Source organism: Corythoichthys intestinalis, chromosome 20 (assembly GCF_030265065.1).
Source record: "Corythoichthys intestinalis isolate RoL2023-P3 chromosome 20, ASM3026506v1, whole genome shotgun sequence".
NCBI lineage: Eukaryota > Metazoa > Chordata > Actinopteri > Syngnathiformes > Syngnathidae > Corythoichthys > Corythoichthys intestinalis.
The window spans coordinates 13,815,527-13,842,543 of record NC_080414.1 but is presented as its reverse complement, the minus strand read 5'-3'; the positions used below and the strand labels follow the sequence as shown (position 1 = coordinate 13,842,543).

Genomic DNA, 27,017 nt, shown 5'->3' with positions numbered 1-27,017 from the left:
GCTGTGCTTGGCATACAAGCGAAGACCTACTTAGCATAGATATTCGCTAAGTAGAACTTAGGTCAGACAAACGTATTTTTTTCCAATTAAAGTGCTAAAACCATTAGATATGACACATCCGAGCCTTGTCTAAATTAATTTATTGAACACAAATGCAGTCATTTCTCCTTCGTAGCTAGCTAACTAGCTAGCTCCGTTCCCATATGTAGCCCTAATTTGGTTTGGGATTAGTTGAGAAACTCACTTCACGGCAAAATACTGACGTTTGTTAAACTAACCCATGACACCTGCTTGAATTCCTTGATATGAATTAACTGTGAAAGCCGTTTTGTTTGTATTTTTGAGATTCACTGAAGAGGCACATAGGGATGGCCGCGTCACAATATGCATTTGCTGCTGTTGTGGCTATTTCATTCGGTTATTGCAATTACTAATGTTCCCACACGAGTGCGCCATAGGCTCGATAAAGCTATGCTAGAAAAAATCTTTCAAACTAATATCTTCTTGATTATTTTCTTACTACTTTATACACAAGTGGAAGTCATCGTTTTTCAAGTCTCAAGTAAATCTGAAGTCTTTGCCCTCAAGTCCCGAGTCAAGACAGACTCAAGTCGATTCGTAAGTACACTTTCAGTTTCAAGTCCTTATGAGTCATTTTAACAATATTGTTGCTATTTAATTTGGATGACACGTATGCGTTCAAAATGTAATTTATAAATGTCAGTAAAAAAAACCAATTATTGTCTCACATGTGACTTTTTAAACTTATTGTGATTTTATGATTTAATTTTATTGTGTGCGTTGTTTGGACTTTGTGACTTGATTTTATAAAGTAAATATTATGACCGTCTCTGCCACGTAAATATATACATAATTATTTACCAGTGACCACATTAAATTGTTTGATAGTATGTGTAACCATTTAACCACACGTTTATATACACAAATATTTGTGGTTTTGAAATATTAAAGATTCACTCCTAAGTGAAACTGGAGTTCTTACATCTAATTTTAAAAAAGTGTCTAGTGAGAAAATCTCACAGAAAAACACATCAAGTCAAATATAATTTCCATTTTTATTAAAACAATACAAACATTGGGAGTCAAGTTATAAAAGAGCCGAGTGGCCCCTCTGGCTGGCTTGCTGGGTATTTGGGTGGGCCGGTGAGGGGGGCCCACCCCCCTGCCGGCTCGCAGGATGTTCCCCTTTTTTCCTACACAAAGCATAACATATGGACACTTTTTTTTATATATATAGTCATATATTTATATATAAAAAACAAAAAGCACAGTAAAATGTGAAAACAACATGAAATCAAAGTAGAATGCGTTTGACAAATAAGGACTTTTCCCACAATTGGACATTTTCATATAAATGTTCAATTTTTTTCCACCTATTTTTTTGTTCTTCATTATTCACAATGGAAGATTGGCAGTGTTTCTTCTCTTTACTGAAACGTATAAGGCACATACCTCAATGCAATTTCCTCCTTTGAAAGGAAACCGTTTTGTCCATTATTTATTAAAAAGTCAAGAATAACATCAATGCCCTGCTACAAAAAAAGACCAAAAAAGTACCCAGAAACAAACAAAAAAAATGTACCTCATTGCTGTAACGCCAAACTACTTTTGATACTGCGCGCATACGAACTAAAAAAAAAAAAAAAAAAAGCAAGGCAACAATAAGACTAACACTGCTGATGACGTCTGCAATACTTGACGGCGGAACACATTCGCAATTTAAGAGCTTTGGAGAAGACAAAATTATAAAATATAAACCAACTCATCACTGTACAGCATTTTTTTAAAAAAAACATGTGCTGTTGGACCAGCGTCAGCGTCCATTTAAGACAAAAGTACGTACGTGGGCGAGCACCTGAAAAAGGAGAATATAAAAAACACTGTTACAGTATATACACTTAAGTACCGCACCAGACAAACTCAATCATAATGCTTGATTGTTTTAGCCTAGTTTCCTTTTTTCCCCCACTTTGTTTTCAATTCAAAAAACATTGAGTAGAAATACTGACAGGAAATCATGGCAGGGAACTTTTTTTTTTCTCCCATCAGGCGCCATTAAAAGTCTGCTGGAATCTGTGAAAACATGATGCAACCACCAAACTGATGTTTGAAAATTCAGCCACTAACGCCTGTTTCACCTAGCAACATGAAATTTGGCAGACATGTTGGTCATAACTAGACCCATAAAAAAGTCTCAAGAACCCATGCCCGAAAAGAAACTGGAAGCCAGGACTTTTTGCTTTAAATGAAACAAACATTTTGGCTATTTTTAATAGATATTGAATGAAAATTCAGCCCCCGAAGCTAGTTTAATTTAGCAACGTGAAATTTGGTAGACATGTCGCTCATTAGTAGACCTACAAAAAAGTCTCAAGAACCTGTGCGTGATAAGAGACAGGAAGTCTGGCATTTTGGTTGAATTGAAGCGGACATTTTGGAAATATTTAGGCTAGTTCTAGATGACCATAAAAAAAAATTCAGCCCCTTGAGCCAGTTTAATTAACCCTAATTTTCGGACTATAAGCCGCTACTTTTCCCCCTCATTTTCAATACTGTGGTTTATAGTCCAGTATGGCCTATTTATTGATTTATTTGGGTTAATCAGTAACACTTTATTTGACAGCGGTGTCATAAGACTGTCTTTTAATTATGACACTATCATGGGCATTAATGAATGCTTATGACATGTCATTAAATATCATCCGGCAAATTATGTCACTAACTTCATTTATGTCCAGCTCTAATTTTTTTACATCCATTGAAAAGCGAGATAATTTGCCGGATGACACAAAATGATACCTGTCATAAGCATTCATTAATGCTCATGGCAGTGTCATTTCATAATTATGATGGTCTTATGACAGTCTGATGGCATTACTGTCAAATAAAGTGTTTCCAAATAACACTGTATAGTCCAGTGCGACTTATTTGTTGAGTGGGTTAATAGTTGGGCTTTCAAAATTATCGCGTTAACGGGCGGTAATTAATTTTTTGAATTAATCACGTTAAAATATTTGACGCAATTAACGCACATGCCTCGCTCAAACAGATTAAAATGACAGCACAGTGTAATGTCCACTTGTTCCTTGTGTTTTTTTTGTGTTTTATCGCCCTCTGCTGGCGCTTGGGTGCGACTGATTTTATGGGTTTCAGCACCACATGAGCATTGTGTAATTATTGACATCAACAATGGCAAGCTACTAGTTTATTTTTGGATTGAAAATTTTACAAATTATATTAAAACGAAAACATTAAGCGGGGTTTTAGTATAAAATTTCTATAACTTGTACTGACATTTATCTTTTAAGAACAAGTCTTTCTATCCATGGATCGCTTTAACAGAATGTTAATAATGTTAATGCCATTTTGTGTATTTATTGTTATAATAAACAAATACAGTACTTATGTACCGTATGTTGAATGTATATATCCGTCTTGTGTCTATCTTTCCATTCCAACAATAATTAACAGAAAAATATGGCATATTTTATAGATGGTTTGAATTGCAATCAATTACGATTAATTAATTTTTAAGCTGTAATTAACTCGATTAAAAATTTTAATCGTTTGACAGCCCTAGTTAATAGGTAACACTTTATTTGACAGTGGCGCCATAAGACTGTCATAAAACGACATTATGATGGCCATTAACGAATGCTTAAGACAGATGTCATTAAGTGTTATCCGGCAAATTATGTCACTAACTCCATTTAGGTCCAGCTTGAATCTTTTACATCCATTCTGAGATAATTGATGTTTGTCATAAGCATTTATTAATGCTCATGGCAGTGTCATTTCATAATTATGACATTATGTCTTATGACAGTCCTATGGCGCTACTGTCAAAGTTTTACCAAATAACATAACTAGCAGTTAAACAACTGGAATAGTAACTGAAGAAATAATTAGCAAAGAACATGAATTTTGATTGTTATTTACATCTCCAGCGCTACAATTCATGCTAGGAGGCATGTTGGACGACAACAGTGGTGGCAGCAGAGGTCGACTGTCTCCCCAAGGGAGCAGTGATTGCCAAATGAAGTTCTTGAAGCAATGATGGTGGTTCATTTGGTCTTATGACAGTTGTGTGATGCCGCTGTCAAATAAAGTGTTACCAGTTAAAGTCTGAGCGGTGTAAATATCCCATAATACAGTGAGGGACAGCTGCGGCTCATAGTCCAGTGCGGCTTATCTATGAACAAATGTCGTTTTTGTGTCAAATTTGGTTGGTGGCGGCTTATAGTCAGGGGCGCCTTATAGTGCGAAAATTACGGTATAATTTAAAAAATGCGTACATATATTTTAATAAATGGGTTTTAAGCACTTCAAATGTAATAATTTTGACAAGTTTTAAGCAAGCTTTATAGTCCGAAAATTACGGTAATACCATGAAATTTGGTAGACATGTCGCTCATGAGTAGACCCCAAAAAAGTCTAAAGAACATGTGCGTGATAAGAGACAGGAAGTCTGGCATTTTGGTTTGAATTGAAGCAGACATTTTAGAAAGATTTTGGCTAGTTCTAGATGACCATAAAAAAAAAATCAGCCCCTTGAGCCAGTTAAATTTAATGCCATGTAATTTGGTAGACATGTTGCTCATAAGTCAACCATAGGCGGAGATGCGGGGCGGAGGAGGGGGTGTGTCAGTGCATGTAATTGACTTTCTTATAAACTGATTTAAAGGGGAAGTTCAGAATTTTTGACATAAGACAATCTTCGAGATTGTGGGGGTTTATATAGTGGGTGGAGTAGGTTTCAACAAATTCCGTGCAGTTTGCTAGTTATTTGTTCATTTCAGGGCTCCGGGGTGGCTATGCTAGCGCGAGTCATTGGTGCCCACTTAGCATACCAACAGCATATGCACGCATGAGAGTCACAGATGACCCATGCAATCAATAGTGTTGGCTATATTTTCAGGATAGTTATTACAACCTACCATTGCATGTCAATAATTGTAGTATGAACAGCAACATTTGTAATCCAGCAGCTCTGCAGGGAACAGGCTGTCTAGGAGAGCAGGGCGGAGTGATATCACATTGTTTTTCTCACCGCTGCAGACCGAGAACGAGAGCCGAAGCACTCCTGTCTATTGTGGTCGCGTTACGCATATAAAACAATAGTCCTGCTGAATGAAATGAATTACAGCAGTTTAGCGTGACATTGTTTTGGCTGCGTAAGTATTTCGAACAATGATCTATATTTTGATTTTTTTTTTATTTACTATGTTAAATCTGTTAATATCGTTTTTTATTGGCATGCTGCTAAGCAGGCGCCATTGATTCGCGCTAGCTTAGCCTCTCCGGAGCCCTGAAACTAACAAATAACTGAGAAACTGCAGGGAATCTGTTGAAATCAACTCCACCGACTTATTAAACCCATGCTAACTCGAAGATAAAGCCTAATGTCCAAAATTCTGAACTTTTGAAATAAAGACCTAGCCGTTAAAATGTTGGCTATTAAAGTTGCAAAGCAATAAAACAAGCAACCAAAATTAATGAAATGAACAAGAATATATATATGTATAGTAAGTTAATTTTATTGCTGACATTGTGTTCCATGGTCAACATGTTTTGACCCCCTCCCATAAAAGTCAAACTCCGCCTATGTAGTTGACCCACAAAAAAGTCTCAAGAAAGCATTCCAAAAAAACACACTGAAAGTTGCCACTTTGGTTTAAAGTGCCAATTTTAGAGCTAGTGAAAGTTGGTATATGTACAAATTGACCCACAAAAAATTCATAAATCCTAGCTTGAAAAGAACACAGCCCGTCTGCCATTTTGGTCTGAACTCTGAAGTGGCCAATTTTGGGTCGTTTAGGATATTTCCAAGTTTTCCTCCAAAAATCAAAGTCTGAGATTTTTGTTTCATTCAGTAAAACTCGAAGCTCGGCAATGACAATAAGTCTATATCATTGTTTGTGGGCGTGGCATGGTTGCAAAGTTTGATGGCTCATTGGAACAGGGAGTACTGGTTTATAAAGAATACATGCGTTATTATTCATCTTCTTGTGTTTTTTTTCTGACCAATAGTGTTTACAGCAAAAACAGTGACATTAAGTAAGAATACTGTTTGAAGGAGTAAGCTCTTATTGTCATACAAAGAGAAAGGCTTGGAAAAAAAGCCTTCATTCCCCAAAAAAGGAATACGACTATTAGCTATACATCATTTTCATCTCACATGTTTGTGAGAGTAAATCTTTTGAAAGAGCTATTTCCACTTTTGGCCTTCACATATACCATTTTTTTTCTGAGAGGAGACAGTAGAGGAGAACGAGCGACTACTGCATGATGGCGAGAAACTTGCTTTCCTCGGCAAGGGTGCTGAGTAGCGAGCTCATGTCGCCGATGGCCATGTTGTTGACGCCGGGGGCCACCACGGCCGGGAACGTGGCCGACGCCCGCGGGGTTGTCAGCCGAGAAGAGGTCCTGGAGAGACCCTGCAAAATGGAGGGGCTCAACGGGCCAGAAACCAGACTGCCTTGGTCGAAGCCGTCCTCTATCATGGCGTCAAAATCCAGAGCAATGGCGTCGTCCAACGCAGCGGTGGGCACCAGCGTGCCATCTACCGTGCTGGTTACTTGGTCGGAGGCAGGAGACAAGAGGGATATGGAGTCACCCGGACCGCTGCTGCCATCTATGGTGTCCAGCAAGTAGTGGTCTTCCACGGTTGGGAATGAGGCTGTCTTAGGATCCGTTTGCTGGAAGGAAATGGGATCACTGAAGCCATGCTGGAGGTATCCGTGTTCTGGAGCCTCCAGTTTCAGGGAGGGGAGCGTCCCACCATTCTGCAGTTGCTGCGGGACTTCAGTGCAGCTTCTCTGGTTGAGATGGTTCCTTACAGAGTTCCTGTATGTGTTGACAAAAGGGCGTAGTCCTTGCTGATTGGAGTGAAGGACCTTATCCTGGGAGAGGCTTTGGAGATTTTCTATAGAAGCCCGACCTTGGTTGTGACATGTGACTCTGCTGTTGAGATTCTGCTGGAAGTGGTTCTGCGACCTGCAGGGTTGGTACAGAGATTCATCAGTGGTCTTGGGGAAGTGAGGTCTGGCAAAGGTATTGGGTGGGGCTCCTTGCATTTCCATACACGTGTTGGGAGACGTCTCCAGTTTCACCCCAACAGGACCTTGTGTCAGGTTGACCTGAGAGCAACTGCCGTGGACACTCAACGACGCGTTCTGTTGCACCACCATGTTTCCAAACCTGCCAAAAGGTTCTGAAGCAACCTGTCCGCCAGACCACTTTACGCAGTTGCGATCCCTCTGGGGCGAGCGATCGGCGCTACCGGAGCTTACTTCGTTCCACTGGACGGGGAGCAAGCTGGGGCTCCTCCTCTGGACCATCTGCTGCTGTTGGAGGCAGTGGTTGGCCTGGAAGTTCACCCCCTCTGTCCCATCCACCAAGTGTTGCGAGCGCTCTCTTTCACATGAGACGATTTGGTCCTCGATGTGCATGTAGGGGCCACCGTCTTCCTGAACTTGGGAGCGGAGGTACTGTACCATGTCATCCGGAAGGATATCTTCATCACCCAGAAATGAGTAAGCCTCTCCGTTACCTTCCATGGCCAGAGCTTCCAATGCGGCGTGCTCCGCAATGCTTGGAGTGTATGTGGGGTGTTGCAAGCTCCTCTGCAGGTTCCCCTCGGAGCGGTTGTAGTTTTGTAAGCTCAGGTTGTGCGTGTCGATGGGTGGTGGCTGCTGCTGGGACAGAGGCGGCAGAGGGTGGAGGTTGCTCAGGCTGTTGAAGCGCTGGACAGGGGGTAGTACGCAAATGTCAGAAGGCTGCGTCCGCACTGGGTCACTGGCCCTCCGGTTGCCTGACACAGGACCCTCGCCGGGGTATAGGACCCTCCTCCTGTGGCCTGAATGTCCCATGACCCTGTTGGCATCGTTGCAGCGGTGCGGCGCGACAAGGGGGGGCAAAGCATGGTTGGTTCCGCCTTCATCCATCATGGCCATGCGAGCTTTGAGGCTCATTCGTTCCATGTTGGGTAGCGGTGTCGGTGGCGGACCACCGGTCGCAGCAGCGTACTTGGCCTTCAGGTGGTAGTGCTGCGCGGGTGTTAAAGTGAGCATCCCTCGGGACCCTCCCGCGTCCCCGCTACCTCCAACGCCTCCACAGACTCCACCAGATAATACGCCACCGCTCCCATGCGCCCCGCCTCCGTAGTGGCTGGCGTCGCTAGAGCGGCGGGAGGCATCGGTAGAGATAGGGTCGTACGAGTCGGTGGAGCTGAGGTTGTGAAGGCGGCGGTGCTGGGCGGCGGCTGCCACGCCCTCGTTTTGGGAGGCCTGGCTGGAGCGGCGGCTGGAGAAGCACGGCGAGATGCCCGACGAGCGCCGACTGCTGCTCAGGTAGGCCGAGCTAGCGGCGCTCCCGCTGCTGTCGCGACGGTCCCGTAACAAGTTGAGCACCGTTAACTCAGTCGTACTGCCTAGCTCAGGGTGAGCAGGTGGCTGAGGAGCGGATGAAGACCAGTGCTTGCCCAGGATGGATCCTGAGGAGACACATACAAAATCATTTAAAATATTTTCATCTTGCTCATGCGAAATGAACCCTGGAGTCAAATTAAAATGACTTAAGTCCATAAATGTCCAATTCTTTCCAGATCTTTATTGTTGTGGACATGAGCAACAGCAAGGATTGCAGCAGGTGTCGCCATAAAACACGGTTACATGCTTTCTCTATCTGCTGTGATCCATAGCGGAACGGCAAATTTGTTTTTGCCTGTGCCAGGAGATGGCAGGATAATTTATTACGTTGGGTGTGACTCATTGTGTGAACAGGTGGTTTTCATCTTGGAAGGCGAATATTTGAGAAAGAGTTTCTCACAGGCTTGAAAAGTATTCAGAACTCACCCTTCCCCTGGATGCCGGCAAGTGCAGACCCCTTGGGGGGCGGCATGGGAGCCAGGGGCCCCAGCCTGGGCATCGCTCCGTTCACTTGCTTCAGCCTCTCCATCTTCATGTGCTCCATCCAGCGCAGGGGGCGGCCCACGCTACGCCTCGCCTGCAGGGTCAGCATGGCCGCCGTCGCCGTGGAGACAGTGGAGTCCATAATGGGCGCCGGCGCGACCCGGCATCCCTCCTCTGCCTCTTCCTCCTCCTCGTCCTCATCCTCCTCATCTAACCCCTCCCCTGGCGAGCGTCCGGCGCTCACAGTAAGCTGGACTCCACCGCTGGGATGGACGCTGACTGGGGACTGGTCACTGCTGCATGTAGACTGACCGCCAGGGCTTGGCTGAGACGTCTGTGGACATAGAAGTTTCAGTCTTACTTACAGTACATAATAAACATTCATTTTCATATTTCATGGGCTAAAGCGCTGAACAAAACACATTAAAACTGGTTTTAACGCTGCTTTGTTTTTAAGTTACCATCTTGTTGTAGCATCGCAATCTTATCTGCTCTTTTCTTTCCGGAAAATAGCCTAGCTGCCGGTCTGTGTGCTCCACTTGAGCCGAACAAAAGAACACTTTGCGTTCGGGGCTCTTTCATAGGACATACAAATAAGATGAAGGCCTCAAGCGACACTGACTGGTGACTAATTAGGTTGTTTACCCAAATGGCTGTCGGGATCGGATATTTTTTGGCAGTGTTTGGAGACGTTTCATCCTGTTTACTTTTGATAAGTTTGGCCGCATTTATGAGCTCTGAGCACTGTCTGCCATCAACACTTGGCACAGTTGTACGTGGTGGAATGCAGCAAGCAATATGAGAGACAACCTTAATGAATGAGAATGGAAGGGAAGTTCGATAAGAATGAAAACGTCACACATTTGTGATGAGATGAGTCATGAGACTGTAAAATAAGAAGACACCTGTCTCACCTGATTACCCACTGTCCTTAGAAGACAACAAAGCAATGCCCAAGCATCGGATAGAGGAGAATATAAATTTGTTAGAAGAAGTAGATGGTTTATTCAAAGGTAACATGTCAATCTAGATGGGTTTGTATTTCCTCCACTGGTGCAATTTATGTTCACACAACAGTTACCTACAGTTATGGACGAAATGGCACCCCTGTTTTTTTTCCCAGACATTAACACAATTATAAATGTTTACAGTATGAATGTGTTTATTTTTTTGATTTGCATTTGAAAAACACAAAAAAAAGCTGAAGAGAAAAGCCAGAATGAACGCAATTTTACACATAATGCAAAATTTGGGCTGGACAACATTTTTCAACTCAATATTTGGTTGCGCATGCTTTAGATGAAATAACAGAAAGCAATCACTTCTTATAACCATCAACAAGTTTTGTGCACCTCTCAGATGGTATTTTGGACCACTCTCCTTTTGCGAACTGTTCTAGGTCTCTAAGATTTGAAGGGTGCTTTCTTGCAACACAAATGTTGAGATCTCTCCATAGGTGTTCAATGGGATTTAGATCCGGACTCCTCGATGGCTACCTCAGAATTCTCCAGAGCTTTGTCTCCAACCATTTCTTGTTGCTATTTGAGGTATGTTTTGGGTCATAGTCCTGTTGGAACACCCATGACCTCTGACGCAGACCCGATTTTCTGACACTACATCCGACATTGCGGTCCAAAACATTTGATAGTCTCCAGATTTCATGAATCCTTGCACACTGTCAAGGCACCCAGTGCCAGAGGAAGCAAAACAACCCCAAAACATCTTTCTTTTTTAGTCTGCACTGGGTGCCTTGACAGTGTGCAAGGAGTCATGAAATCTGAAGATGGGCCGCAATGGAGAGTGTAGTGTCTGAAAACTGGGTCTGCGTCAGAGGTCATGAGTGTTCCAACATGACAACGACCCGAAACATACTTCAAATAGCAACAAGAAATGGTTGAAGACAAAGCACTGGAGAATCTAAGGGGCAGTTTACATGGCCACTCTGCGACACAAAGACGCAATGAGTGAGTAGCGGACTCGCCTCACGTGCATATGGTGTCGGCGAAGACGAAAAATTCAGAATGCTGCCTCCAAAGTGGAAGAATCTAATTGCCAGGGATTGAGGGGGGCTTCCTAGGCATGGATATCAAAGGCTCCCGCGGTGCGAGACCGCGCATTAAACGTCAGCACTTGTACACGTCACATTGAAAACAGCAAATATGGCGGAATGTCGGGTTTAATTTACTGTTTTAGTAATATTTTTAAATTAAGTACGTTGAATGTTTCATTTTTTGTGCCTTTTTGAAAAAAGAAAATGCCATTGCTTCGAGTGGGCGGGCATATTTTTTTCCGGGCTGAGGGAGCATGGTGGGGTCAAAGTGCATCATTCTCTGTCGTCCTGTAAATCTGCACTACCCCCTAGGGCGTGGCATGAATATTACAGCGTTTTCATGCGGAATTGCGACATTGTTCAAATGGAGACGCAAATGCAAATTTGAAATTTTTCGTATTCTCGGAGGGTCACCATGTAAACAGCCCCTAAATCCCATTGAACACTATGTAGAGATCTCAAAATTGCTGTTGCAAGAAGGCACCCTTCAAATCTGAGAGACCTGGAACAGTTCGCAAAAGAAAAGTGGTCCAAAATTCCATCTGAGAGGTGCACAAAACTTGTTAGGGGAAGCGATTGCTTTTTGCTATTTCTTCCAAAGGATGCATAACTAAATAATGAGGTGAGGGTGCCAACAATTTTTGTCCAGCCTATTTTTTTAGTTTTGTCTAAAATTGTGACAATTTTGACATTTTTTTCCTCAGCTGTTTTGTGTTTTTCTAATGCACATCCAAGAAATAAACACATTCGTACTAAAAACATTTGTAATTGCATTAATTTCTGTGATAAATTCTGTATTTTCTGGAAAAATTCCAGGGGTGCCAATAATTTCATCCATGGCTGTATACCTCAGATAGTAGGTGAGATGCAATTCAAAAACAATTCAGTTCACTTAAAACACAACTGCACCAAAGAGGGAAGGCAACAACAGTTCCATATGAACCAACTAAAGTTCACACTAAAACTCATCCTGATATGGAGTCTCACCATGGGCTTCTCCGTCTTGATGGATTTGACCTGCAGACAGTCGTCCTGCTTCGAGGTAACGTGGTTGCTGTACTCCCTTTGGTCCGCGTAACCACCTAAGCCGAGCTGCCCTGGCGAGTGGCCCTGTCCATTGGAGCCCGGTTCGCGAGGTTGCGCAGGGGGCCGTGGGTAGTCCCCACGCTGCTTTTTGGTGACATGTGCTTCGGGCCCGTGCACCGTTTTGACGTGCTTGCGCAAGGAGCTTGGATCGGTGTAGCGCTTGGTGCAGCCGGGGATCTTACACACATAGGGTTTCTGACAACGAAAACAAACAGTGAACCCTGTTTTTTGAGTAGGATGCTTTCACTCTAGTACAGTGGTCTCAAACCGGTCCTCAAAGGGCCGCAGGGGGTACTGGATTTCATTCCAACCAAACGAGACAAATACCTTTTCACCAATCTGGTTTCTTACAAGTGTAATCAGTTGATTGCAATCAGGTGCTGCTTATGTTAGTAGAAACCTCATTGGTTGAACTGTTTGTGCTGGATCTGTTGGAACAAAAACCAGGACCCACTGCGGCCCTTTGTGGAGTCGGTTTGAGACCGCTGCTCTAGTAGGTCGAAGCGTACCTCATTTGAGTGCGTACGGTTTTGATGCTTGGCTCGATCCGAGGCGTTTGAGAAGGCCTTGTTGCAGCCTTCGTGCTCACACACGTAAGGCTTCTCACCTGTATGCGAGCGCAAGTGAGTCTTGAGATTCTCCAGACGGGAATAAGCCTTGGTACAACCCTCAAACTGAAAGCCGGAGAGGATACGTCTTACGCTTTCTTGTGTAAACACGTCACGAAGAGTCAGTCAGTCGTAGCCTTACCGTGCACTTGTGAGGCTTCTCGCCAGTGTGCCTCCGCATATGGACCACCAGCATGTACTGGGCCTTGAAGGGCTTCTGTTCCCTGGAGCATTCTTCCCAGCGACACACAAACTCCTTCTTCTCACCGTGGATGTGGTCATTGTTGATGTGCTGCAAACACATGAACACGTTGGTTTCTTCCGTGTAAACAGAAACTTTCTGCAGGGTTTGTGATGTGGAACAAGGAAGATCCATGACAGTTACTGAAAAATGTGTGCAGAACCAGGTAGTGGGTAAGGACAAAAGTTCCATTCTTGTGTCTGTTCTGAGTTGGCGTTTCAAATTTTAGCCTCTAAAGAACCAAAAAGTGAGAAAGTGTTTCATGAGTGAGCGCACTTAAAAGCCTTTAGAGGTGAAGTCACCAATTTGCCTCTAGAAGAGACAATTTACACCAACATTGACCTCAGCAGCCAATCTGAACTGTCTTTTAGAGACTACGGACAATAAAAGAAGCTCATAAAAGTCTGGATTTTTCCTTTTCACACAAGTGCTTTCTCGGAGTTGTCAGGGTCACAGCCCTTCCAGGCAGGCCTCGACCCCCCCCCGACAATGGCATCTTTGTCCCGCCCCCTTGGCCTGACTCTGACCCACCAAGCATCCCGCTTTTGCAACATTCGTACCCCGAGGCCTCATCTGGTAGAACAACTGCGGTCATTGGAAAGTGGACCTCCATTACTCTCGCATGGCACTTTTTTAATTTTCAAATGACAAAACGAGACTAATCCTGCGGAAAATGATTGGGTGGTCGATGAGCGTTAGCCAAGTCCCCCCCTCGCCTCGCCTCTTGAGATTGATCTCCTCGGTCGGAGGCCCTTTAGCTGCCGCTTTGCTAGGGAATCCCCGCGGCGACCGATCGCGCTGTCGGCCGGCCGCTCAATATCCTCCCGAGAGCGATGGACGGGCGGCGCGGCGGAGTGGCGGACGGATACGCGCTCGCGCCCGCGTCCGCACAAACGAAGGAGGCGCTTGACGGATGTGATGCATGAGCCGGCGAGCTGACAGCGAGAGGGGAAAGCTAATGGCAATTCTTATTGGATCAATAATCTCCATGCTGAGCGGACGCGACGACATCGACAAACAGGTGCTGATAGTGGCCGCGCCGCGCTTATTCATCTTCCCCCTGCCAGCTTATCGGACCACAAGTGTAAAAACGCCACCAAGATGGATTTAGGGGGGGAGGCGGCTGACAAGGTGCGCGTACGGGGGGGAGACATTGAGGTCGCGTGTGCGCACACAGCCACTTGTTTGGTCGTCCGGATTTTTCGAGCCAAAGTATACGGGTCATTTCAGAATTGGGGGACAACATGACATTTTTTATACCGTTCAGATTTTGAACTATCATCAAAAACTACTAAAACAAGTTCATTAGTAAACTAACCTTCCCTGAGACCAAAAACTAAGCGAAAAGAATGCTTGAAAATATTCCTGGAACGCCCCCCGCCCCACACACACACACACACACAACATGCTAGCATAGCATCTGTTTGCATAAACTTTTTGGCATCGTAGAAGTATAAGATAGATTTGACAAAATCTTTGAAATAGTTTTCAAAAGGAAATTTGCCCTTCTATTTTTTCATTATTATTTTTTTTTACTCAACAATAAGTTTATCCTCTTGGTCAGCAGTTACAGCTAGCCAAAAAGCTAGCTTAGACTCTTAAGAAAAAGCTAATTCTACCACAAATTTACTAGCAACTGATGTGTACAGTGATCCCTCGCTACTTCGCGCTTCAAACTTCGCGCCCTCAGTCCATCGCGGATTTTTTTTTCAATTGAAATTAATAAATAAAATGCATCTGATAGAGCTGTCTCGATCCGATCACGTAGTCTCTCACTCTTGCTCCTGCCGCTTTTCTTGGTCAGGCAGTGAACTGGAGTTTCTTATTAAAGTTAACGATGATTGACAGACGTTGAGGTTTGAGCTTGCCAGAGACGCTTGAAAAGCCGAAACTTCAAAGGGCCGTATGCATCAATCATCGTTAAACTTGTTAAATAGTTGCTGTGACAACTCATTGTGCGTAAGTGAGCAGCTTGTGCGGAATTGAGTGGACTCACTCAATGAAGCATTTAATAAAGACAAGCATTTTTTTTGCTTTATTCTTGTTTAAATATAATTCAGTGGGACACTAACATGCTTAAAAATAATCGCAATTACATTTGAAGTGCTAAAAAACCCATTTATTAAAATATATGTATATTTTTTAAATTATACCGTAATTTTCGCACTATAAGGTGCCCCTGACTATAAGCCACCACCAACCAAATTTGACACGAAAACAACATTTGTTCATAGATAAGCCACACTGGACTATGAGCCGCAGCTGTCCCTCACTGTATTATAGGATATTTACACCAAAAGATTTTAACTGGTAACACTTTATTTGACAGCGACATCATACGACTGTCATAAGACCAAATGAACCACCATCATTGCTTCAAAAAGCTTCATTTGGCCATCACTGCTCCCTTGGGGGAGACAGTCAACCTCTGATGCCACCTGCTGTCAACACTGTTGTTGTCCAACATGCCTCCTAGCATGCATTGTACCACTACAGATGTATATAACAAACAAAATTCCTGTTGTGTGCTAATTATTTCTTCAGCTACTGTTGTAGTTGTTTCATTAATTGGTAGTTATGCTATTTGGTAACACTTTATTTGACCGTGATGCCAAAAGATTGTGATTAGACAATCATATTTATGACATGAGACTGTCGTGAGCATTAATGAATGCTAATAACACATGTCATTTAGTGTTATCCGGTAAATTATCTCACTTTTGAAGGATATAAAAGGTCCGAGCTGGACATAAATGGTGTTAGTGACATAATTTGCCGGATGACACTTAACTCATTCACTCCCAGCCATTTTCACCGGAGCAAGGCCCTTCGCTCCCGGCCATTTTACTGGATTTTGACTGATTTTGTAAGGCCCACAGAAAATTCTGTTCTATTCCTATATGAACATGGAACCCACCAAAAGAAAGATTACGCTCTTCTTTCAGCAGAAAAAAAGTTAGTTAATATCTTTTAAATTCTTTAGAAATCAGCATTAGAAAATAGCTTAGTTTGAGCAATTTTCCAATTTCTGATAAAAAAAAAAAAACTGAGAAATTGAGCTTTTTGTGAAAGCATACATTTCAAACATAAATTTGACTTTAACACAGCTATTTTTCGCTTATGTGACATCCCAAACATCTGAATAATGTTTTCTTTCTACAAAATAGCAAACAACAAGACAAATAGAGCATTTGATCGCAAAGTAACAATTTATTTACACATAACTAAACTATTGAACTGTTGAACTATTTGCGCACATAACAACTGGGAAAGCTCTGGGCTGCTCCCGGTTGAATGAGGTGGCTCTCAGTAATCTGATGAGTCCGGATCAATATCGGTCTCACCTTTTTCATCATCATCTTCATCGTTGGTTTCAACCTCGGGCTAAGGAGTAACGCAACGTGAGCTCCGCAGAACGCGTTGTGGCCATCACCGTCTCTCTCATCAAGATAGATTTTTTTTAATCCTTCTTTGACAATGCTTTAGTTTTCTTTTCAAAACACTCCTCCGGGGTCGTTTGCCGTTTTTTCTCGATCGTTCTCCACATTTTACTCAAATTGTCACGTGTCTTCAGAAGATCCCTCCAACTTCCGTTTCCTGACTATTTTTCTTCAATTCCTTTCTTGGCCCGAGATGAGTTCTTACCAAATGCGCTACTGACCTCCAGGGGCCAGTTTTATTGCTTAAAAATGGGTTTTAAGCTTTGTGCATTATATCTTAGATAGATCGGAACCTATAGATGTCCCTTGTCAAAAAGACGTATAAATACGTTTTTGGGACACTGAAGCAATTAGAAATAGAACATATTTATACATTTTTGGGAAGAAATGACTTAATGACATCTGTCATTAGCATTCAGTAATGCCCATGATAGTGTCATGTCATAATTATGATGGTCTTATGATGCCACTGTCAAATGAAGTGTTACCTATTAACCCAAATAAATCAACAAATAAGCCGCACTGGACTATAAGTCGCAGGATTCAAAATGAAGGAAAAAAGTAGCGGCTTATAGTCAGAAAATTACGGTACTTTTTTGCGGGGGGGGGGGGGGGGGGGGGGCATGTCTTATATATATCTCTCTTTCCAATGCTAAATCTGAATAAATACATTGAACACACAATTTTATGGATGGGGTGGGCTACTTTGCCATTTTTCACTTATCGCGGCGGGTTCTGGTCCCCATCAACCGCGAAAAATGAGGGATCACTGTAGTATCGGAATAAGATAATCCTAAAATTCTAAAAATCTTTATTTATTTACATGGGTATGTTTATCATCTTCATCAGCAGAAACAGCTAGCTAAAGCGCAAGCTTCACCTGAGAAAAAGCTATTATTAGTCCACCGTTAGCTGCCACATGTTACTGTGACTATGAGCTAATTAAGTCGAGCAGAAAATGAGCAAAAGCTAATTTTTAAAGAATTTTGAAGCCGAAATGTTCCCTTAATCATCCAAAATTTATCCTTACTTTGGCTAAAATGTTGCAGTCTCTATGGGACGCATGAGAATGTTTACAAGGCCCTTCCCCCGACCAACACAACACAAGCCCGGGGACCCGCAACGTCGTTTAGCTTTTATCAAACACCCGCCTAATAAATCATACGCTCTTTTGTGATGTCACTCGGCAAAGTGCTTTGTTGTAAAGCACAGGGAGGCGAAAAAAGAGAGGAGTGCAGTTGGAGGGGGTCGGCTGAGGGGGGTTGCAAGGGAGGCGGCCGCCGTTGGCATGTGTAATTCAGTGCGCTCTTTTCATCTCGCGGCGAGATACTCCACGCCGATAAGCGGCCTAATCCTTCTCCCCATCGAAAAAAAATCTGCATTTTACCAATTAAAGGCCTGCGCCTGCAGTTAGAAAACGAAGGGGGGGAGTTGTTTTTACTCGGATACTTTGCGTTTGAACACAGTGGGAGCCAACAGGCCCTCGTTAATGCCACCTATGGGTCGTAACTAGGGCTGCTGCGAACAATCTACAACTAATTGATTATTTGTCAACAACTACTTTGGTAGTTGATTCATCGTTTAGAGATGCCATTGAGCTCTAAATCGACAAAATACTGTTTTTTTAAACTCTACTCATTGGCTGCTATCAACAGCAGATTGGACGTCTATCGCTGTCAGCGGCAGTGAAGGTATCTGTTAATTTTTCAATTATAAAATGTTTATTATAAAAGTATATATTATATAAATATTATAAAATAGAAATTAAATAAAAAATATTGTACTATTTAAAAGGAAAAATCTGAACATCAGTTTACTTCGAAAAATTATTCATTTAAATATATATATATTTAATAAGAGAAGATACTTTGCTCTTTTTAACTTTTTTAAAAAAAAAATTGATTTGGGAAATATATATTTAAAAAATAGCAAAGGAAAAATCAATAAATATTATTTTTTTATATTATATACTGTATAACTATATTTTTTAAAAAATATATATTTTTGCACCCATTTTTTTTCAATTTTTTAAATAAAAACGCAAAAATGAAAAAATACAGTAAATACACTAATATTTGTTCATTTTTTATTTTTTTAAAAGTTATTTTTATTATAAGAGGGAAATATTTTATATATTTTTTCATTTTCTCTCTGATTTATTTTTTCCATTTTAAACATGTTTATAGACTTTTTAAAATAATTTTTTAATGTACCTTTTTTTTATTTAATTAGGAAATTATATATTTTAAATTAAAAAAAAAAAAAAGGCAAAAATATTTCTTCATCCATATTAAAATGTTTACATGTCTAATGATTTAATTTGAAAACAAGTGAAAAAATGAAAAACTACCGTAAATATTCTATTTATTTATTTTTCCATTTTAAAATACTTTTTTTTTTTTTTAATTTGGAGTATTTTTTACTAGTGCTGCAATGATTAATTGCTTAGCTCGAGTAATTCGATTAGAAAAATCGAATTAAATTTTGCTGCTTTGAGTAATCGTTTAATTAAAGTGGCGTTGTAATGGTTTGTTTTGAAAGTGTTTGCATTTAGTTTTATCAATTTTGGGTGGATACATTGCCCACTAGTGGCAACAGTGATGTGACATAACTCATTTCACATGGCTGAATCCAGCTGCTCCCTGTTAAGAACAACATAAGCCAAGTTTTTGTTTGAGCTAATGTTTTTTTAATGCATTCATAATTTAGTTTATAGGTATATTTTTGCCGTTTTTTGGGGGGGGGGGGTAATATGTGTTTGAACCATTTTTTAAAAGCATTGTAAAAAAAAAAGTTAGCATTTAGTTAGCCATTTGTTCTTTTGTTTTACTTAGGTCCTCATTTATTTATTTTTTTTATACCGTTTGAGGCTCACCTCAGGTGTTTTAATTTTTTACGTTCCTTATCCGATTACTCGATTATTTGAACTAACTAGTTCATCAATTAACCGACTACTAAAATAATTGATAGCTGCAGCCCTCATTTTTTTCCTATTATTTCTCATTTTCTCTTTCATTTTTTAATTTGAATTGTGTTTATAGAATTGTTTTCATGAAAAAGTAATTTTTTTAATTTAATGAAAAAAATTGTATTTTAAATTTAAAAAACAAAAATGGAAAAAAACCTTTCTTTAAAAAAAAAAAAAAAAAATCTATAAATATCCCGATTTCTGTAACATTAAATACCTGATTTATATATGAACTGTTGAATCAACAAACTGCAAAAAAAAAAAATGTGTTAACATGAACAAAACACAAATATGGATTTACAAAACTTGTAATACTTCAACATACTTCCATGACGCCAATGTACTACTTCATTAAAAGCGCATTCTGACAAACTACAACGCCCCGTTGGACAACAAAAGACGTTGTAGGGAGGCCGTACGAGTGCGTTATGCGAGAGTGGGCTTGATTGGGGTTGTGAGACGGAAAAAAAAAAAATCCCACTTCAAGCTCAACATTAAAGAAGCCACCAGGCAGGCCTTATCTTGAAAAAGTCGTCCCTCTGAGGGGAAAAAAAACGCCAGGGAGGGAAAATGAAAGTGAAAATGAGAACGGGGAGAAGTGCGTTGAGGGGGTTCACCCCCCAAAATCAAGAGGCGGGTCCAATTGAGCAGGCTCGGCCGCAAATGGAATCAATGAAATAAACAGCGCAAAGTAAAAGTGACACCCGCCTCGCTTGTGCTGACTGGCCGGGCTAGATAAGTGAGCTAAATTGCACAGATCCCGCCTTTATCTTATCGGCCCCTGCCGATAAAGTAGCGCGGCGTGTTTGAGGCTGGAGAAATATGCGCTTTTGAACAAGGTGGAGCGCAACGAGGGTGGTGTGAAGGCTTAATTCCCGAAATGAGGCCAAGTGGCCGCCACTTCTGAAGAAAGCTGTTGATGTTTTTGTTAGCTATACATTTTGATTGACATTTGTTTGGTAGCTGCTAAAACGACCGTTACAGGGCGCTGGTTGGCTGCCATTGACGGTGATGGACGTCCAATCCATTTTGACTTGGAGGGGGCGAGTCATTGGCAGTGAAACGCGAGCATTCACGACCAGTGCTCCCAGTTTAGACAAATTGGGGCGTCTACTGTTGTCAATTGTAGCCAAAGAGTTTATATAAAAAAGTAAGTTGAATTGCACAAATTTAATTTCATTGAAAACAAAGTATTTTTTTTACAAAAACGGGCACCTTGTTCCAAATATGTATGTTAAAAAATCATTACAAATTTGTAATTTCAGAAAAAGAAATGCAAATGACTGAAAGATGAGCATTCACGGACATTCGTCCAATTTCAATTAATTGGACGTTGTATTTATTCCCATATCCTGTATTTGTTCATTTCATTTGATGTATTCGTTTCTATATGGTTTGTCTTCTTTCTGACTTTTTTGGGGATAAGATAAGAGTGCAGCTCTCAGGTGCTTCTGTGAAGGAAGGCGGTGAACAGATAACACAGCTGCCAAGTACAATTCCCGTTTCTTGTGAGCCATTAATTCTCTTAAAGGGAACCTCGGACTTATTATAGGTCCTAATGAGCCACAATTGTTCTCTTTTACTTAAATATGTTATTAGAAACACATAAAATATTGCAATTAATTTAAAAAATCTATAGTAGTTAGTACATGTTTTGACCTATGGAGGGCGCCATGTTTTATGCGTGCAATGGACGCTCGGGGTGATGACGTCCAACACATTCGTACATCGGTTAAAAGCGGCGCGTACTTACTATTTGTGTTTTTATTGAGTCTTTTATTACCGTTTCATTGCCTCAAAATACTTTTTGCATGTGTTTCCCTCTCATACTTTTAAACTTTGTGTTTTCTTCTGGTAGCTTTAAAGCAGATTGATGATCTGTAGACCACATTAGTCACGTAGCATATTTAAACCACCCTTATTTGATATTATTACGTTTAATTCTTTTTATAAAGGCATTTTTAATATGTTCTGTCTGTATGCATCTTAACAAAACAAGCCGAAAGCGCACATCACTACTTTGGGTGTCAAATTCGCCTCTTGTAGACGTTTCGCCGATGTAGCACACTTTGGCAGAACACCGTTTTTTTTCCCTACTCTCGTCTCGTCTCATCCCGTCTTTCCTGTTCATTTTGCTTTTGCTGCTTATTTTGTGAAATATCGACAGTGCTGTCATGCTCAATAATGTTCCTCTCAGGTTCAAATTGAAAAGTTTGAACAGATGGCATGTTTATGTCGCTAGAGTCATACTATTGAACACAGGCAGCGTAGCCATGTGACGTCACCGCCCTGCGACGTCAACAACAATGGCGACCTACTAGTTAAACTCATTTTAAAAATTGTATAAAAACGAAAACATCAAGAGGGGTTTCAATTCAAATTATTTGAATTCATAATAACGTTTATCTTTTAAGAAATACAAGTGTTTCTTTCCGTGGATCCCTTTAATGAACAGGAGATGATGACTCACAATTCAGGAACAAAATTAAAGCATTAATCACCTAAGCTAAATGCATTTATTGAAAAAAGAACAATAAAAAGCTAGACTGAATTCCTCCAAGTGCTCCAGGTGTCCTCTCGGAGCTTCAGCCCCGACCTTTCAATGCATACATTTTTTGTTATCTCATCCCAGTACCCAAATTAACTCTTCAAAGAACCTGTGAAAACAGAAAATCGACTTTTTTGTTCTCTAACTTCACCATCAGTGTCAATGGCACGCAAAAAGTTAAATACTATGAAAAAAAAATAAAAAAAAATTTTTTTTTGGGGTATTACTTTGAGCTGTACACATCATGTATTTTTGTTTTTATTAATTTTAATGTTGTTAATTTTGCTTTTGTTAACATTTAATTAATTTATAAATGTGTAATTTCATAATAAAAACAATATAAAATACAATAATGATGAATAATTAATCATATAATATTAATTTGAATCAGTTTTAAGTTAATTTCAATGACGAAAAATAATCACTTTCCATTTGTTTGTACGTTTTTGTTCAGGATAACTCAAGAACAAATACAATATAATAAGAAAAGGTAAAGATGATTACATTTGGGGCTAAGAGGTCAAAGGTCAAAGTTTTTTTGTTTTTTTTTTCATGTTTAACTTAAGTTACTAGATTAATGGACACTATGTTTTGGGAAACAAAAAAATAATATTTTTGTCAATAATTTATCAACATTTTTCTTGATTGTTTCAAAATATCCTCACATTCAATTAAAACAATTTTCAATGACATTTTGCAGAAACCAATCACTGAAAAGTGGCATTTTGGTCAAGATACCGTTTGTTTGCAATTTTGTTTTTGTATTTTTAGGGGGGGGGGTGTCAATTTTTGAGTGCAGAAGTTAAAAAAACAACAACAAAAGTTAACACATTACAATGCAGGTTTACAGAGATGAATAAAATACATTTTTGATAACAAGTAATAGTAAGTAAAAGTTTTTTTTTCGTAATTTCTCTAAATAAAAACACTTTTTCTAAAAACAAATATCCATAAATTACAGCAAAACCTCTTTTTAATGAACAAGTTGACAATTTTGCCTTTTTTTTGTCGTCATTTTTCAGCATTTTTTAATTTTTTTATTTTAAAGTGAATAATCTATGAAAAAAACACTTTTCACAAACACATTTAATTTTGGCAACGTCACCGTTTTCGTGATTAGGACATCATTTTTGTCAATTCCGACATAGTTGAAGGGTATTTCTGACTAAGTCCAACTTGGTACTGATCCAAACTCGCATTGTCTAGCCTTGGAGGAGGGAGGTCTTCTTTCTATCATACTTCTTTTTTTCTACATTTCTGCCCTCAAGCAAATTCAGAAGGAGGGCTCCATTGTTTGCTTAAATGGAAATCCCCCTCACCCAATCAACCCGAACACCCCCCTCTTGAACCTCCCCAGCAGGCTTGTGAGGGGGGAACCCGCTGTGGTCCAAATACTCTACTTATCCTATTACTGCGAAGATGGGGAGCGAGTAAGGGGGGGCCGCGAGGCAGATAAGAGCGCCTCGTCGTTGGGTCGGCTTGAATTAGACGAAGTGGCGACTTTTAATGACATCTCGTTGCGCATCTGTAGGAAAATGAGAAATCAAAAAAGCAAAAAACAATTGCGAGCAAATGGATTGGCACAATCGATACAAGCTGACGAGGCACCCAAAAACATGGAATATTGCCATAAATGGGAAGATTTGTCCATTAATGAACCCTGCATTTATCTGAATATATCCTGTATACGTCCAAAAGCGTCTAAAATAAATGAGTACCGTAATTTTCGCACCATAAGGCGCACCTGACTCGAAGCCGCCACCGACCAAATTTGGCACGAAAACAGCATTTGTTCATAGATAGACCACACTGGACTATAAGCCGCAGCTGTCCTCACTGTATTATGGGGTATTCACACCAAAAGATATTAAATGGTTACACTTTATTTGACAGCGGCATCATACAACTGTCATAAGACCAAATGAACCACCATGAAGCTTTGAACCAATTGGCTGCAATGCTTTATCGCTTCAACAAGCTTCATTTAGCCATCACTGCTCCCTAGCGGGAGACAGTTAACCTCTGCTGCCAGCTGCTATCAACTCTGTTGTTGTCCAAAATTTCTCCGAGCATGCATTGCAGCGCTACAGAGGTAAATATCAATCAAAATTCATGTTCAGTGCAAATTATTTCTTCAGTTACTGTTCCAGTTGTTTCATTAATTGCTAATTATGGTATTTGGTAACACTTTATTTGACAGTGGAGCCATAAGACTGTCATTAGACAATCATAATTATGACATGACACTGTCTTGAGAAGAAAAAAATTAAACTTAAGTACCTATTAACCCAAATAAATAAATAAGCCGCACTGGACTATAGGCCACAGGATTCAAAATGAAGGAAATAAGGAGCGGCTTATAGTCCGAAAATTATGGTAATCAATAATCGGATTAGGAACATTTAATGCGTTACAGAATACATTTTAGGGATGTAAAATACAGGCTTGCTAAGATTGCACTTTCAAAATAAAATTCCCAAGTGTTTCTTCAAACTATGAGGATTGCACTTTTATTTTAAAATAAATTAAAATACCTGAGCTTAGCCTCAAATAAATAAATAAATAAATAAATGAGAATCTAAGTACAACAAAAGACCAATTGCATAGCAAAAGTCTGCTTGTATATTTACAGGTCTTAATAAAAAAAATCAGTCAGGAAGCTGCAGCTAGTGCAGAATGCTGCAGCCAGAGTCCTCACAAATACAAGGAAACTGGACCACATTACACCGGTTTTGAAATCGCTACACTGGCTTCCAGTGAGTCAAAGGATAGACTATAAAATACTACTGCTCGTCTACAAAACACTTAATGGCCTTGAACCAAAATACATGCTTGATTTGTTAGAATCGTATGAAACATCTAGACCCCTAAGGTTGTCTGGAACCGGTCTCCTGTATGTTCCAAGAACAAGAACCAAGCAGGGTGAGGCAGCATTTAGTTATTATGCCCCTCACCTCTGGAACAAGTTACCTGAAGGTCTGAAGTATGCTCAAACTGTTAGCTCCTTTAAATCAGGGCTAAAAACGCTTTGTTTAGCACTGAATATCCATAACTGTCTATATATTTCATTCTATTTGCTTTCTATTCTTATCTCCATTGCTGATTTCAATTATTAGCAGTATTTGTTTTATTTATTTATTTATTTATATATTTATTTTATTCTATTTGTGATTAAATGTGATTTTTATGTATAATTTTATTTCCTATTTCGATTGTCTTTTTTTTTTTTTTTTTAACGTTCTATTGATTTTAATGTGATTTTTATGATCTTCATGTGACGTAAAGCACTTTGAATTGCCTTGTGTTGAATTGTGCTATATAAATAAATTTGCCTTGCCTTGTTTAAATGCTATAAAATGCTCACATTTTTTAACAATGCTCTCGACAATTCGTTTAAACACATATTCCCACAAAGAAACTGCTTAACATACCTATAAACTAAATTTCCAACATATTACGTCAAACAAAAACTTATCATATGTTTGCCTTAACAGGGAGCAGCTGGATTCAGCCATGTTAAATGTTTTATGTCATATTCACTGCCAAATCAATAAAACTAAAAGCAAACACTTTCAAAATTAACCATTACAACGCCACTCTAATGAAACGAATGATCGGAGCAGCAAAATTTGACTCGAAGTTTTTTTTCCAGTCCAATTACTCGAGTTAATCGATTAATTTTTGCAGCACTAAAATGAATATATACTGTATATGTCAAAAAGCGTCGGGGAATAAAATAGATGAGTAGATAAAAATAGTGATCATTTCAGGAAATTAAGTTGAAAAATACAACAAAAAATCCTAAATTCAAAAAAATCGTTTAAAAATAAAGAAATATTAATGGGAAAAAATGCAAATTAATTAAAACTAAAAAAATAAAAATTCATTATGAATTAAAAAAAATAAAAAATCATTTTTTTAACTCGCTGAACTCACTGGCCATCGACAGCGCTAGATGTCCAATCCATTTTGACTTTTAATTATGTTTAAAAAATAATACAAAAATACAATAATGATTCATAATTTGAAAAAATACATATATAATAATAATTCCTAATATTTAAGTGGGTATAATTATCCATTCTTGAACGCCTTCATGTTTGAATTGATTTGAATACTTATACGTCAAAAAACGATGTGGAATAAAATAATAAGTACATAAAAATAGTGATCATTTCAGGAAATTAAGTTGGGGAAATCCTAAATTCAAAAAATCATTTAAAAGAATAATTATGAATGGAAAAAATATAGAAAATTATTTACAAATAGAAATTAAAAATTCATCATGGAAATTAAAAAAAAAACAATTTTTTTTTTTAAACCACTGACATTGGCTGACATTGACAGCGCTAGAGGTCCAATCCATTATAATTTATAATTTTATATACAATACAATATTGATTCATAATTTGAAAAAAATGGGGACTAATGGGGATTAAAATAATGAGTTTTGAGATTATTTCTAACAATTTCATTGAAAAATCCTCAAATTAAAAAAAATCCTTAAAAAAAATAATAAAAATCAAGGGAAAAATATGGAAAATTAAAAATCAAAATAGAAAGCATACATTCATTATGAAATTTAAAAATAATAATAATATATATTTTTTTAATGTTTCATTTTTGTTTTTATTCTATCCCCAATTTTGAACTCATTGGCTGCCATTGAAAGTGCTAGATGTCAAATCCATTTTGACTTATAATAAAATAAAAATATATTTTTTTAAAAATTATAATATAATAATAATAAATGATAATAGTAATAAAATAATAATATAAAAAAACAATAATGAATAATATAAAAATAATTCCTAATATTTCAGTGTATTTTTTAATGAAATATAAAAAAATATATATAAATAGTCATTTGGGGTAAAGGTCTTAAGTGTCAACTTTTCAATCGTTAAATAATAGAAATTCCCAGGGTGCATTGTCTGCCATTGATGAGGATGATTTAATCCGTTTTTTTTTTTTTTTTTTAAATGATTCAAAACACAAATTTATATATTTTCACATTTTCTGTTTCTCATTTAACCAACTAAGCAGATCAACTCATTGGCTGTCAACGCTAGACGCCCAATCCATTTGACGTGGGAGGGTGGCAGCGAATGAACGAACGTTCATTCGCTGCCACCCTCCCATG

General features: G+C 39.3%; 1 protein-coding gene across 2 annotated transcripts in view; it reads right to left on the bottom strand.

The window, feature by feature from the left end:
- Window positions 1–1,069: 1,069 nt before the first annotated feature.
- Window positions 1,070–27,017, bottom strand: part of gli3 (GLI family zinc finger 3) — a 237,183-nt gene continuing 211,235 nt past the window's right edge. For both annotated transcript variants that reach the window (XM_057825060.1, XM_057825062.1), the window contains exons 11-15: window positions 12,820–12,969; window positions 12,579–12,743; window positions 11,971–12,264; window positions 8,877–9,267; window positions 1,070–8,515 (exon numbers count right to left, since the gene is read on the bottom strand). In XM_057825060.1, coding sequence (XP_057681043.1) covers window positions 6,300–8,515; window positions 8,877–9,267; window positions 11,971–12,264; window positions 12,579–12,743; window positions 12,820–12,969 — 3,216 coding nt within the window. In that variant the 3' untranslated portion in view covers window positions 1,070–6,299. The remainder of the gene's footprint in view (window positions 8,516–8,876; window positions 9,268–11,970; window positions 12,265–12,578; window positions 12,744–12,819; window positions 12,970–27,017) is intronic.